Consider the following 14,909-nt stretch of genomic DNA (forward strand, 5'->3'; position numbering starts at 1 on the left):
GACGGGTCGTTGTCGATGTTCGACAACTATATCGATGATCTGAATACTCTTTTTCACTCTGCAGGAATTCCACCGTCGAAGCACTTTGACGGACCGTTGACGTCGACGATCTGATGACGATATGATGATTTGTCACTTTGCAGGAAAAGGCAACTCGACGGACCGTCGAGCATGTTGACGGTCCGTCCTTATGCTTATCAGAACAGATTGCTTACTTTCCTCGTTTTTTTGCTTTCCGAGCATTCTAACTTCGAAATACTTGCACAACACACAAAACACATCAAACTAACACAAACATGCTCGAAAACAAGTAAAACTCAGAGTTAAAAAGCATTAGATGTGCCATAATTTCACGGCACATCAGTTTACTCTCCCTCTTTAAAAGAAAACAAGATTCACCGGGCTTCATGGTAACTAATGTCTGCCAGTATAATGATCATTATCTATGAAAAGTTTTATTGAACAAAAAGAAACGACTCAACACAATGGATTTAATCTTCTTTAATTATTCTCTTAAGTACTGTTTATGTTTTATCAAGTCGTTTATTGTTTAGCTATTGATTACTATATATTCTCCCCTCGATCTATTACTTAACTAGTGAAATTGTGTGCGGTCATAATATACAATAATAAACTTAAAAAATGACCACTTTAAAACTTATGATCCTGCATGAGATAAAATACCTAATGGATATTATTACAGTATCAATCTCACTTTAAAAAATCTATGCCTCATCACTTGTATTCGCCAGATAAAATCTAAGCTTTAGCGCCCCACCTTTCATAGGAAAATAAAATCATATGGCCTATACTAATATTGGCAATTAGTATAAGAAATTTTCTCTAGATTTTCAAGCTTCAATACCATGACTATAAATATGGCACTATCATTATTTATAATTAAAATTTGAAAGATCAAGTGATTCACCTACCAAAAAATTGTAATGAAACACGTCTTCTCTATCTAACGTAGCTAATAAATATACAAAAAAATATTGCAATGAATCCAAAAAATAAAATAAAATAAAATCTCATCTAAACTGGTGCAATTTAAGAATTGATACGGGAACATAACACACTAATGGTCATGCACCTTTAAACTCTGAAATTAAAATCGGCTATCAGCTCCTATATAACTTGATCACCAATTGACTTAGCTTCTAATAACAACATAATTTGGCATTAAAAAAATTGAGTACTTCTAACAAATACAAGTACGACCACAGAACAATTGATTTAATTAGATTGCGAAAGTCATTTCTAAAGCACTATCGCGAACTATACAATAATGTACAAATCTGAACCCAACTATTGGCTAATGTCCAAAATTACACACCATTTTTAGCTTGTTCTTGATACAAATCAATACCACTACTCTTTCGATTCTTCAAATGAGACTTGTCTGTATTTAAATTAGAGACAAAAATGATCTATAGTTTTTTTCAAACTACAATCACCACGAGAACAATTAATATAGAATCGACATTCATAAGCTCGATCATTCCCCTTCAAGTTCTAAATTGTTGCAGTTACAATCCAAGGAAAGTAACATTAAACTATATATATAGGTAAAATTCTATCATATAAAATGAAAAGAGTAAGTAATTCATATAGTAATTATTTTAATTTTCTGTTACATTTTCATTAACTTCGTTTATCTTGTCACATGTTAAACTTTTTAAAATTAGATTCAGTTTAATAATCAATTCAAATAACGGTGAAATGTAGTGTATCAAATCGTGTTAACACGATAGCTAAATTTAGTTATCTCAATCTAACAAATTTAGAAGTCGATGAAAGTTTTCAAGTACGTGAGAAATAATACCAAATACCAATTACATCTTTTCCGAAAGAGAAAAGGTATGACCAGCAACTCAGTAAGCAGCAGAGCGTTCCATAAAGCAATAACTCTCACCATAAATCACTAGAGTAGGATAAAAAATTCAGTAGCAGTGCCAGTATGATGTCAAAGAAAATCACATGATCCGTTACCTATTATATGGCGCATAGAGAAAAAACGGGACACAATTGTGGTAGTACAAACATAGAAAACAATAAAGAATTTAAATTTAACTCACGATGTCCCCTTTAGATTGGATGCCATAATATGAATCTCCTGTATTCATATAGCAATCTTGACGAACCAACAAAAAATGTAGTATAAAATATACAATGGAATGATATTTGTAAACTCTTGCAAGCAAATAGATAAATTTTACTGACATTCGAAGTTTACCTTGCAATGAGTAGTAATGGCCATGACTGCACTTGAACGTATTGAAAGCTCATTATGTTCTAGTATTTGAATAAGAGAATCTGGTGGGTGATGGAGTTTATAGGGATATACATCCTCCAATTAAATGGGATCTTGAGCCAAGGGTCTTTCGGAAATAGCCTCCCTATTTTCCGAGATAGGGGTATGGTCTGCGTACACTTTATCCTCCCAGACCCCACATTGTGGGATTTCACTGGGTATGTTGTTGTTGTTGATCCTCCAATTAAATGGGATATGAAGGTTGTGTCAATCCATTAATGTGTAATATGAAAAGGTTAGCCAAAAATTTGACAAACTCATAACCGCATTTTAGCCCCACTTATATTAATTTTGAAGAAATGTCTAGAACATAAAGTTACGATGAGAATTAGATAGGAAAGATAAAAAGAAGCCTGTGAGTTGTGAGTACTTGTTTAAAAACAAATGTGACTGTTTTCATTTTCCTTTACAACTTTTCGTTGCCTTCATAATTTTTCATTGCCTTTCTTTATTGCAATGAGTAGTAATGGTAGTCATTCATTTCTTAATATGAGAATTAATTAGGAAAGATAAAAAGGAGACTTCAATACTGTGAGTTCTGACTACTCTCGTTTACAAACAAATGAGAGTGTTTATTTTCCTTTTCAACTTCATTGCCTTCATAATTTTTCATTGTCTTTCTTTATTATTACAATAATAGAATAAAGAATGAAAAATATGCCCAAAAAAAAAAAAGGAGAAAAAAGATAAATAGATTTTTAGGCCATAGAAAGGTGTCACATCACTATGTATATGCCTAACTTTATATTATATATGGTATAGATTATATGCCAAGTAAATACATCGTTATCCCCTAAACTTGGGACCTTATTTTCAAATAGACACCTTAAATTTGCGGAGGTCCTATTATTCTCTTGAATCAATTCGAAGTGGAATTAATACAACCTTCCTAGCTCAATATATAGTCTTAATGAAGAGTGTCTACATCACGCACCACTCTTATTCTGACACATCATTTTTCTATTTTTAACTATTTTTATATTTCTTCATTTTTCTTTTTCCTTTCTCTTTACTGTTTTCTCTCTCCTTTTCTTTTCCTATTTTCTCTTTTTTTTTTTTTGTTACTATAAACAAATTAATTGTTGAGTTTGATTAATGAAGGAGAAAAAAAGGTAATGAAATAAGTTAGGATTTATTTGCCGGATAATTTATTCGCCGGTGTCATCATTTTTTCCGACGAGGTGAAATATGTTTTTATTTTAAAGCACTGATCTAAAATACTTTCTCAGATCTTCCCTTTGTAAACTCAAACCTAATATCTTAACAAAAGAGACTGAAAATATTCTATCTTTACCAAAAATTTGACTTTCTACAACCTTTTTTTGCCAGATCTTTTTCCGTCGCCCGCGAAGAACAGCACAGAGAATGGCAGAAAATTTTCCGGCCAAAATGTCATTCTTGTAAAATAATAGATAAAAGAAGGACAAGATATAATATGTAAAAAAAAAAAGTAAAACCTAAATGAAAAGAAAAAATAAGAAATGGATTGAGGTTCAACGAAGAAGAAGGGAAAAAACAAAAAACAAAAAAATAAGAAGAGAAAATAGGAAAATGAAAAGAAAACATAAGAAAATATATTTAATAAAAGAAAATACTATAAAAATAATATTTTAACAATTTTTTTGTTGCCACACGCCTATGCCACATAGGTGTAAAAGGGGTTGTTAATTCCACTTTGAATTGGTTCAAGGGGTAATAGAACCCTCGTAAAGTTAAGTGTCTTTTTGAAAATAAGGTCCAAGTTCGGAGAGGAACGAGTTATTCTCTCATTATATGGCACTTAATAAAGTAATACATATAATTTGGTACAAACACAAAGCATGAATAAAGTATTTTTTGTTATATCCACTCATGCACAGTAACCAAAACATATGAACTACGAATTATCTCTTCCGTAGATGGAAATCAAAAGGATAGGGCCAAATCGTTTCATTGAGAAAAATATGGAGAGGCAACTATAACCATTCCATTGCATTTGTCATTTCCAACGAGGTGAATGTCTAAAACCTTCTTTAATTCTTCTCAGTCCCAATTAATTTTAGATTGAAGTCCTAAGGCTAGCGAAAATGATATAATGCATATGTCGTGCTGTTCTTTTAAGAATACATAGAAGTTAGGCCATAGACTTTTGATTTAGAAAAAACCTTGCCGGTTAAATTGGACTTCCACCCTGTTGTTCCTCTATATGTGCTACTCTATTTTATTTGAAAATTTTTCTTCTACTTACACAGCATCAAAAAAATTTCCAAGTAAAATGCATATTCAAATACAACTTCAAGTTCCAAAAACTACTCTTCAGCACAAGTTCAAAAACTCTTTTTCTCAAGTTTCACAAAATTTATGACCAAACACTAGTGAAGAGTAATTTAGATACATGATTAAGAGAGAAAGTATGCACTATAAGATGTCCATTTCATATATACTAAATTAGAGTGGAAAGAGTGACAAATATTTGCCTACTTTTTAAAGTACACTTAGGGGTGGTTTGGTAGCTGGTCAGAGTTATGCAGATATTAGTAATACATGGATTAGTTATGAGAGAATTTATGTATTATTTTATGCACGAATTAGTTATGCGGGGTTTAGTTATTTATGTATTACCTATTTCACGTTTTACCCTGCATAATACATAGAGTCGCTCGTAACTTATAGTACATGTATTAGTTATGCGGGTTTCTAAATTGTAAGCCAAACACCGTATTAATTTTATACATGAATAACTTACCTCTTAACCGGCTACCAAAGGTGATATTATTGATGCAGGATTTAATACCTGCATAACTCACCTCCAAACTAGCAATCAAACGACCCCTTAGACTATAGTCAATTCAAATAGGTTCGTAGATATATTTGCACTAATTAAGTAGCTAGTTATAGTCCATTATATTCATGATGAGGAATCTTTCAGACTTTGATGAGCAATTTCGCACCCCCTTTTCGTGGAGAAAATACTCAAAATACCCCCCAACGTTCGATCAAAATCCCAACTACACACCTAACCTTTGCGTTGATTCTATTACCCCCCGGATAATTTTTTTCAGTATTAAAATGTTCCTTTTTTACTGATGTGGACAAGAGCGTGACTACACCACTCAGTGACGTTATATCCCTTAAGACTTAAGACCTATACTGACTTTGATTTTGGCGTTTCTATAATCTTACCTTGCACATCCTTACAGTGTGGTTGCAGAGAAAAGTTGTATCCACTGTATCAACAGAAATTAAGAGGTAACAGACAACCTTACATTGAAATTCTAGAATTTGGCCTTTCGATTTTCGAAGGGAAGAGGCTATGAATAAGTGGTAGGTGTTAGGATTTCACAGTGGAAAAATTGGTACCTTGCCGGTTAAACCGGATCTTGTCTTCCACGGCTTCTGATGCAAAATAGTTGATAGTTATCACTCAACTATAATGAAATGATTATGTACTTCAACTTGTTACTAGTATTAAAATTAAATTGCTTGATTTGATATAAACACTAGATGCAAATATTTAGTTTCCTCTATTTGAACTACTTAATACACTTCCATATCCTCCACCCCCCCCCCCCCCCCCCCCCTTTTCGCACACAAAATTAGGCTTGATTTAAATGAACGACTTAGCAACACAAGCATATAGCAAGATCTGTATGATCATTTCATACTCAGGTAGAACCCAATAAAGATTATGTAGTAAGAACAGTAAGGTGATCATCCATACTCAATTAGAAACAAATAGTTAGAAGTAATGTTGTAAAAATTAGAAAGCATCCCCTTAAACATTGTACGAAGTTTGGACTCTAATATTTCACTTCATACCGTCCAAAGGTTTAAAAGGAAGTGCACAGTACCACAGAAATTTAAGGAGCCTCAGCAACAAGCAGTCAACAAGCAAGTGCTCCTAACCAAAATATGCATTATGATTTCATGAATCAAGTTTTGCAAATAACAGCAACTCCAAATAAATCCGAATGAATTAGTGAGCTTGAAACCCATCACGACACAACTTCAAATTTAAAACCCAATTAAACACGGTGAGCTCGACACATATCACGACTCAAATTCAAACACCAATTAAAAGTGGCTGTAGGATGGAGAGCAATGTTATCTTCATCGTTTAAGAGGAAACATATTTTCCCTGAGACCAAAATCTACAGAATATCAGCACACAAGTTCAATTATAGTTGCCATTTCACCAATGAATCTATACAAATACACACGCCGTTAATACTACCGGAGATAAACTCATGTTCAGCTCTCTTTTAATTTTGGAAAGACGCACCAAATCCTTTGAAAGATCACTTCTGATAGCCAGGAGGTGGATAACCAGAGGCAGGATAGGCAGGAGCTGGATAACCTTGTTGAGGTGGATACCCAGCAGGTGGATAACCTTGTTGAGGTGGATAGCCAGCGGGTGGATAACCTTGTTGAGGAGGTGGCTGACCATATGCTGGAGGAGGATATCCAACAGTTGACGGGTAAGGCTGATCTAGTCGTGACATTTGCTGCATAGGTGGCACTGCCATTGGTTGAGGACCAAACTTGCCATCTCTCTTGTCCATTTCAACCTTGTGTTGTGTCTGCAATGCTCATCAAACACAATAACCTCGGATGTAAATTATTAACTAGGAAACGGATGGCTACTTACTGTGGCAAGCTTACTAGCTCGTTTCTTATTGATGAGTAACCTCATCTTTTGATTTTAGTTTATCATGAATAATTTTTTTTCCATATCAATCATTGTACAAATATTGTTCTAATCTTATTTGAGAAGCATTCCATGTCTTGAGACGGTTAAATTAAGTTTCTTGCTTACCTGCATACAGGCACAAACCCTGCAATCAAGAAGATGCAGCATATTTAGGAAAGAACTTTGAGATATGTTGATACAAAAAGATAATGTCCAGGAATAGAGTGAATATAGAGAAGCTTACGTGCAGTAAACCATGTCAGCCAAACATGATAGCAACTGAGAAGCTTCCTGGATCTCCTGGCTTCCAACAATACAAGCAACAATTGAAAATATGCAAGCAAGTTGTTGGAGGCAGAACATGAAACCCTACAAAGCAGGAAGAAATGTGTGAGATGAATTGCCTTACAGATTTACATAAGATTAAGTGAAAAATGGGAACTTGGAGAGAGAGTTTACAATAATGCAGTTATCACATTGCGTTGTTTGTATGTTGAACTCATCTTGCAACAAGAAGCGGGTTGAAGCCACTGAATTTCCAAAGCAGAGAAAAACCTGGTAGTTTTAAAGATCAATAAGCCACCACTGCATGAGAATATTAAATCACACAGGGCAATTATTATCTTAGATATACTTAAAGCTAGGGGACCTGGGAAATGCAACACAAGAACTGCAACCCAAAGGTAAACTTACTGATATCCTAAGGGAGGTTGATGCTCAAAATCCAGCTCACCAAAAATTATAGGTAGATACCACAGTTAAGATAGGATAAACGTTTGATGTCCTTAAACTTGTTGACAGCCATGAGAAAATGCTCTTATTCTCTAACTCAAGAACACAATATTAACCTATAACTGCATTAACCTTTTTTGAATTCTAGCACCTCCCTCAAACTCAAATGGAAAAAACCAACTTGAGCTTTGCTTTTTGAGACAGAATGTTGCTTCCCAAGTTTGGTCAGGGAACTACTAGAAAGTTGCATGCTGCAACTAGAATGATCGTCCAAAAAAGAGAAGATGTCGGTTGACTGAAGAAGAGAGGAGCAGCGCTACACCCGCAGAAGAAAGGAACGTTCCCAATCGCCAAGAAAAAAAGAGCATCAGTCGTCAAGAGATATGCTCGAGAAGAGAGGAACAACTCCAGACAACGAAGAAGAGGGGAGCAGTGCTAAACACCCGAAGCAGAGCGGAGGGCGCGGTTCACTGGAAAGAGGAGAATGCTAGTCATCGGAAAGAGTGGCGCTGGTTGCCGGAAAGAGGAGTGGCACCGGTGGGCAGAGAAAGAGGAGCAGCACAAGCTGTTGAAAAGGGAAGTAGTAGAGTACAGACCATCACAAGGGGAGCCAACGGGAGAGAGGAGAGCATCGGCAACTACAGCACAAAGCATTTAGCATATGACTGCCTGCTGGTACGTGGAAGTTATGTAAGTCTCTACCAAGATGTAGCAACTCTGATACCATGAGAAGAAATTAAAGAAAAAAGAAGAGATGCATGGCGCTCCTTATACAAAGTCTAATCTGGTAAAGTAAAGAAAATACAAATTCTCGTACTTAAGAATATTCTTCAATTCAAATACAAAGAATCTACGCAATTTTAAACTATCAATACATTAATTTTATTTATGTTCTAACAGTAAACACAAAAGTAAAGTACCCAACTTTGTGCTCACCTCAGTTGCTAAACAAAGCTCAGGACAACGACTTTCTCCACACCGACCACTGCAGGGCATATAACCCGCACAGCATGTATACCTGTGAAACAGAAAATATCATTATAACAAAGCTAGCACCATCAGAGATTAATGAAAGATACAATGTCTTACCTTGTCATATCACCATAAAGAGCTCGTTTTCGAAGCAAATATGACACACATGGTGCACTGCAAATTTGAAAAATTAGTAAGGCAAATATATAACTTACTAAAAAGGAGTTCTCTCTTAAAGTAACAAGAAGAAAACACTAGTTGCATAATACCAGAAAAGTATAGCAAGAATCCAATTGAAGAATGCTATTAATAAATATCTGGACATCTAAACACAATAACACATGTATTGCAGGATATCCGGCGAAATTGATCATGAACCTGAGGAGGTGATTTCTTGTAATAGAATCTCTACAGTACGTGAATGCTAGCTTATCAGCTAAATAAGAGACGCTAGAAAAAATTGGAAAGCACTGGCAACTGGCATTAGACCCAAATACCGTCCTAAAATCAGTGGAAAACATCCTTCGCTATCTCTTTCTCTCCAGTCTATTTAAATATTAGAAGTGCTCTGAAGCAATCACTCGTATTAACTTATAAACCAAGATATTTTCCAGTAAACAAGTCCCCTCTTTCGACTACAACAGCAACTCCTACCCCCTCTCCCATCCCAAAATCAAATTTTGACTTGTGGCTCCAAATTGCACCATGTTTTACAGCATCTCACTTTATCTTTCTGCTTGATTTAAGAGGACAAGCATGCGTGACTGACATGCAGCCAGGTTGTAAGCAGAGAGAGAATTCAGCTACCAGCAGGGGCGGATCTAGAAAGGAGGGTGGGGATGCCACGCCACCCGCACACCTCGAGCGAAACCTTGCATGTATATATGGGAATGGTAGAAATACGTAAAATGGCACCCTGACTGACAAATAATTGTTTGAGGCCGCTGGTTAAGGCCTGAAAGTTTTGCCTACGGTGCCTGGGATCGAGCCCAACTTGCACCAATTCTCTTAAAAAGACTTCTCTCTTCTAAGAAGCTTATTGCTGCTGACTTTTTTTCCCTTATGAGTCACTATTGACTTTTTAAATTTTATTAATCCTTGCTTTTGTTCATAGTTCATAGTGTTTATGAGTAAGTTTTTATTTTGAGTATCTAAATATGCATCTAAGGTGAGTTCTAATTCTAGTTGATTAGTCTTGAGTTAGCTGATAGCTTCAAAATATAATAACTCGTCAAGGACAATTATAAATGGATAATATATTTTTGTTGATATTAGTAATACTATTGAAGTTTTATGTTTTGTTTAAAATTGTTTTAATTATTAAATTATTTCGTTTAATCAATGTCTATATAAATCGAAAAGATGAATAACACGAACTGCGGCGGTAGAAAAAATAAATCAAGTTGAAACCCAAAATAGTGTGACAATCGGTTTGTCTATATAAACGGTCAGAAGTTGCTTCGTTTCCCAACTCATTTAAGTCAACCGATGCCATGGGTCATTCCCTTGTTTACTAAGCTGGGCTATGGTACGCATCGAGAAAGACGACGCATCTGCCTTTCCACTTTCCACGAGTTGAAAAATGTAACGATAGCCAAGAGAACTAGAGAGCTAAAGCTAAATACTTGTAGCTAAGAGGAATAGCCGAACCGAAGCTCAAAATAAATCAAGTCAAAGGCCAAAATAGTGCGATAATCGGTTTGTCTATATAAACTGGAAGGCTGAATAACCTAAATCGAAGCCCAAACAAGTCGAAGCTCAAAATAATGTGGCACCCGGAATCTCAAATTCCTACATCCGCCTCTAGCTACCAGCCAAGTCAAGAAAATAAACATCCTTCCATTTTTTCTCCTACTGCAATTGGTGTAAATACTTGAATCACTTGTTGCTTCACTTTGCTGATAAGGTAAAACTTGTTTCTTGGGCCTACTACATAAATGCACATAAGACAACATTCCAAAAATGGATAATCCAGGTATAGGAAACCACATGCAGACAAACGTTATGCTCTTCCATATCTTCCGACATCCTAAGTTCATGTTTTTGCATTCGCATCACACTGCACCAGCTCTTAATCGGACATCCAATCCAATTTAGCTTAAAATTAAACGTGTCTTGCACTGGGCACTGGAACATTTGGGGTGCCTATTTCCTCCCTCTTCACTTGGCTCCCATGCAATGGTGTTTGTTTGGGTTCTTTTAATCCCTTGTTTTGCTTATAAGTTATAAGTTTTCTTATTTTATAACAGTGGTGTCTGACCAGCTTACGTCCACGACTATTCCATCTATGTATAACTTGTACGGGAATCTATGTATTGTTTTATACCAAAAACAAGCAGGGTAACTATCCCTGTATTACCTACACTTGGATACAGACCAAAAACACCCTTGTTGTACTAGTTCTTCTCAAGCCCATCAAGAATGTAATGGGCATGATTGTAAACAAAATCTCATTCAATTCAAAAGCAACCACATGTTTTAGATACTGTACCCTACATATCCAATTTTTCAAACAATGAACCAACATACAACCAAAAAAAAAAAAAAGCATATGCACTAACTAATTCAATTATTGTTAATTATTGTATTAGAATCTTAGTTAATATAATCCTCGCATAACTATACGAACCAAACCACCCCGTATGATATTTCTCTAACTCAAACTAACGGGATCTAACAAAACAGGCACTAGACAAAATCCAGCTTTTTTAATTGATAACCATAGTGTAGCCAGCTTACGCGCACCTCGACTAATTCCCCGGAATACCTACCACCTCCCACCAACAAGAAGTACCAGGTAACTCTGTCAACCAAAGCTAGGATAAATGGGAAGAAATCACCTAGTGCTTTTGTCTCAGCTAGGATTTGAACTTGAGACCTCATGACTGTCAACCCACTTCATTGACCATTAGGCCACACCTTTCGGTGAAGACTAATCCAGCTTATATCCAGCTAATTGACATAAACATCTAACCAGAAGACTTAGCTACAACTTTTTAAGCATTCAATCTAACTCAATTCTAAGGAGATCATATCAACCAAGTCAAATCACCCTAAATTGTCTCAGCAATATAAACAATCATAGCATAAAGTTATCTTGCTTAATGATACACTACCCAAAAAAATCAATTCCAAGAAGAAATCACACAAATTGCAGCAAATACAACACCAACAGCAACATAACCGGTGTAATCCCACACATGGTATCTGGGGAGGGTATAAGATCTACACAGCCTTACCCCTACCTTGTGAAGGTAGAGAGGTTGTTCCCGATAACCGAAAAGCATATCAAAACAGGTATGAAACATGAATACAACAACAACATACAAAGCGCAATCCCCACAAAGTGGGATCTGGGGAGGGTAGAGAGGCAGTTTCCGATAGACCCTCGCCATAAGGACAAGCAATTCAAAGTCGTATGAAACGGGAACACAGTAGAGAAAGACAGTAGCAACAACAAATAACACGATAACCGAAGCAAAGTAAACAACAGGTAATTATAAAATTAAAGCATAAGATAATAGGAGGGTAATAATAATGATAATAATACAAAGAAGGGAAACTAGACGGCTCTTGACTACCTCAATTTATGTGATACTTTTCGCTTTTCAAGAGTCAATTTGATTAAACTTTGGAGCTAAATTGAATTAGATTAACTCAATATTTTTAAAAATAGAAAAATAGTATAAGTTGCAACTTTTTCTCATATCAATTTGGCGAAAAAATATATCTTAAAATGTTGGTCAAAGTTCATTCAATTTGGGATCTCGGGAAGCAAAAAAGTACCACATAAATTGGGACAGAGAAGTAACAATTTTATAAAATAAGCGTAGATCAATAAATCAAATCAAAAACAGTAAATTTCATACGAAGAAAAAAAAAAAACAGAAGCACATACTTTACAACCACAATGCAAAGCAGCAAATATTTTCATAAAATAAGCATATATCAACAGATCAAATCAACAACATTAAATTTCTCAATAAAAACAAGCAAATACCTACCACCACAAAGCAAAGCAGCAATCTGCAAACAAAACAAAACACATATAAGGCAAACACACGTAAGTAATCATCAGAAAAATAACATGGATAGACAAAAAGTGTGAGATATTTACAAGGAGTATCAGCTTGAATTGTACGCATAAGATCAGTATGCCAAAGGTTGCGATAATTCTGTCGAACTTGCATCTTATTCAAATACTCTTGAGACGCCATATCTGATGATGTCTCTTTCCTTCAATTGAGAGCAAAATTAGTAAACCCTAAATAATAATCTCTACTCTTTTTTTTTTTTAAGTCAATGAAATTGGAAATTGAAGTCAATCTGAGTCGATAAAAACGAAACTGATAGGTTGTCCACAACTGTTTGACAAAGCAATAAAGAAAGAAAGAAAACGCTTGGGAAAGTTTTGTCTTTACTTACAGTTGGCGCAGAGTGTTCAAAGTGGTTTGGAAAATTGAGTACCGTGGAGACGACGTTGGGAAACCGAGTGGCTTAAAAGCAGGCGCGTCAAATATGGCCCGAGATGATGACCCGCCCAACCATTCCAAAATTTTAACATAATTTCATATTGCGCTATTTTAAATTAATCTCCAATTTAGTTTAATATTAATTCAATTCAAGCCCAATTTTAAAATTTACTTAGATTTGGATTTATTGCTTGAGATTTATTTTATTTTATGTATGCACATTTTTTCTATCATGTATCTTATAAATTTGTCGTGTATTTGATATGAAGGAAAATATTTTCCACGAAAAATCAGCGAAATTTTTTTTCGAAGTTTTTTTTTTTTTTTTTTTTGCAAAAAATGTATTTCTAGAAAATAGATCCTTCAAAAAAAATTGGGTTTAGTTAAGCGGGTCATGACCCAGTTCATTTTTAGCTCATTTCAACCCAAGTAACTTTTGAGCCAATATTAACTCAACTCATTTATTACCTCAACTCATTTTGATTAGATCAATTACCGCCCAACCTGCCCATTTGTCACCCCTAGCTAAAAGTAACGTATAAAGTGAATAAAGAAAAAGAAAAAGGGAAAAAGGATACAAATGAAAATCTAGGTGAAACTATTGACACTGATGGCCCCAGAATCTTAAAAGTCATTTTTAGCCTTTTTAAAATAGTTTCATTTTCTAGTCATTTTTTAACTAATTCCAACACATATATATATATAAATTGTATCAATGTAGTATATGCATAGAAAATATATCATACGTATAGAAACTGTATCATTATCGCCATAAAAATTCTGATTTTTTTATTTTTTATTTTTGTGAATGGCCTGTTGAGCGCTTGGCAATACTTTGGGTTGAATGACCAACTCGAGGTATTAAGCCTAAATGTGGGCCAAATAAATTTCTAATAACCACTGTGTGTCCTTTTCCCAAAGAAAATTTGGTTATAACTCATCAGCCCAAATATATTTTTAACATAAACATAGTGTGTTATTCTTTATTTCTGTTTTGGGTCAAGCCCACTTGATTATTCACAATCCACGGGTCATTTTTTTAGATTAATATGTCACACCCCAGTCCTGATAGGGCATGATGGGCACCCGACCCTTTACTTAGAGCCGAGCGAACCCGCTGGTTCTCGTTATATTCATAATCTCACTGGACTCTTAAATCACGAAATGAAATGCATAATGAAAGCTTTTCAAAAACATTTTTTTCGTCTTTCTCAAATCAAGTAAAATCTGTAATCATATGAAATTTGTAACTTAATGCATAATGATACATCGGCTTGCAGAGCCGCTTGCGAGACTGACATGCTATATACGTGACTCTGTCTGCAAAGTCTCTAACATAAATCAATATACCATAACATAGATACTCTGACTCGGCAACACTCCGGAAGGAAATGGAGCTCGCCAATCCAGCTGCAACATCTTCTAGTAATATCCTCTACTCATCTGTATACACCTGCGTGGCATGAAACGCAGCGTCCACCAGAAGGGACGTCAGTACGAATAATGTACTGAGTATTGTTATATCCCGCATTTTTGTGCACTTGGAAAATTTGGAATAATCTTGCCTTGTAGGAAATAAGGCTATGTTTTTATTTTTATTTAACATATGTAGGATATTCACGGAAATTATTGATGCGAAAGTACGGAGGAAGGCCAAGGGCAAAAATTGAAATTTTGGAAATTAGTTTCGGGAATTACAAATAAGATCCATAAATTATTGGGCTCAAAATAAAATAAGAAAATCAAGGCC

The 14,909-nt window shown here is 35.1% G+C and overlaps 1 protein-coding gene across 1 annotated transcript; it reads right to left on the minus strand.

Moving 5' to 3' along the window:
- Positions 1-6,333: 6,333 nt before the first annotated feature.
- Positions 6,334-13,262, minus strand: LOC132603831 (uncharacterized). Its single transcript, XM_060317110.1, has 9 exons — positions 13,113-13,262; positions 12,805-12,923; positions 12,692-12,713; positions 8,805-8,861; positions 8,652-8,733; positions 7,443-7,538; positions 7,228-7,352; positions 7,110-7,128; positions 6,334-6,873 (listed from the first exon to the last, which is right to left on the minus strand). The coding sequence occupies exons 2-9, from the start codon at positions 12,902-12,904 to the stop codon at positions 6,592-6,594; spliced, it is 783 nt and encodes a 260-aa protein (XP_060173093.1). The 5' UTR covers positions 12,905-12,923; positions 13,113-13,262; the 3' UTR covers positions 6,334-6,591.
- Positions 13,263-14,909: the final 1,647 nt, after the last annotated feature.

Source organism: Lycium barbarum, chromosome 7 (genome assembly GCF_019175385.1).
Source record: "Lycium barbarum isolate Lr01 chromosome 7, ASM1917538v2, whole genome shotgun sequence".
Lineage (NCBI taxonomy): Eukaryota > Viridiplantae > Streptophyta > Magnoliopsida > Solanales > Solanaceae > Lycium > Lycium barbarum.

Coding starts and splice junctions, on each gene's coding strand:
- LOC132603831 (XM_060317110.1), bottom strand. CDS start 12,904: ATGGCGTCTCAAGAGTATTTGAATAAGATGCAAGTTCGACAGAATTAT. Junction 8,862..12,691: donor TGCTGCTTTGCTTTGTGGTG/GTAGGTATTTGC, acceptor TCAAATTTGCAG/TGCACCATGTGTGTCATATT. Junction 8,734..8,804: donor CTTTATGGTGATATGACAAG/GTAAGACATTGT, acceptor TCTGTTTCACAG/GTATACATGCTGTGCGGGTT.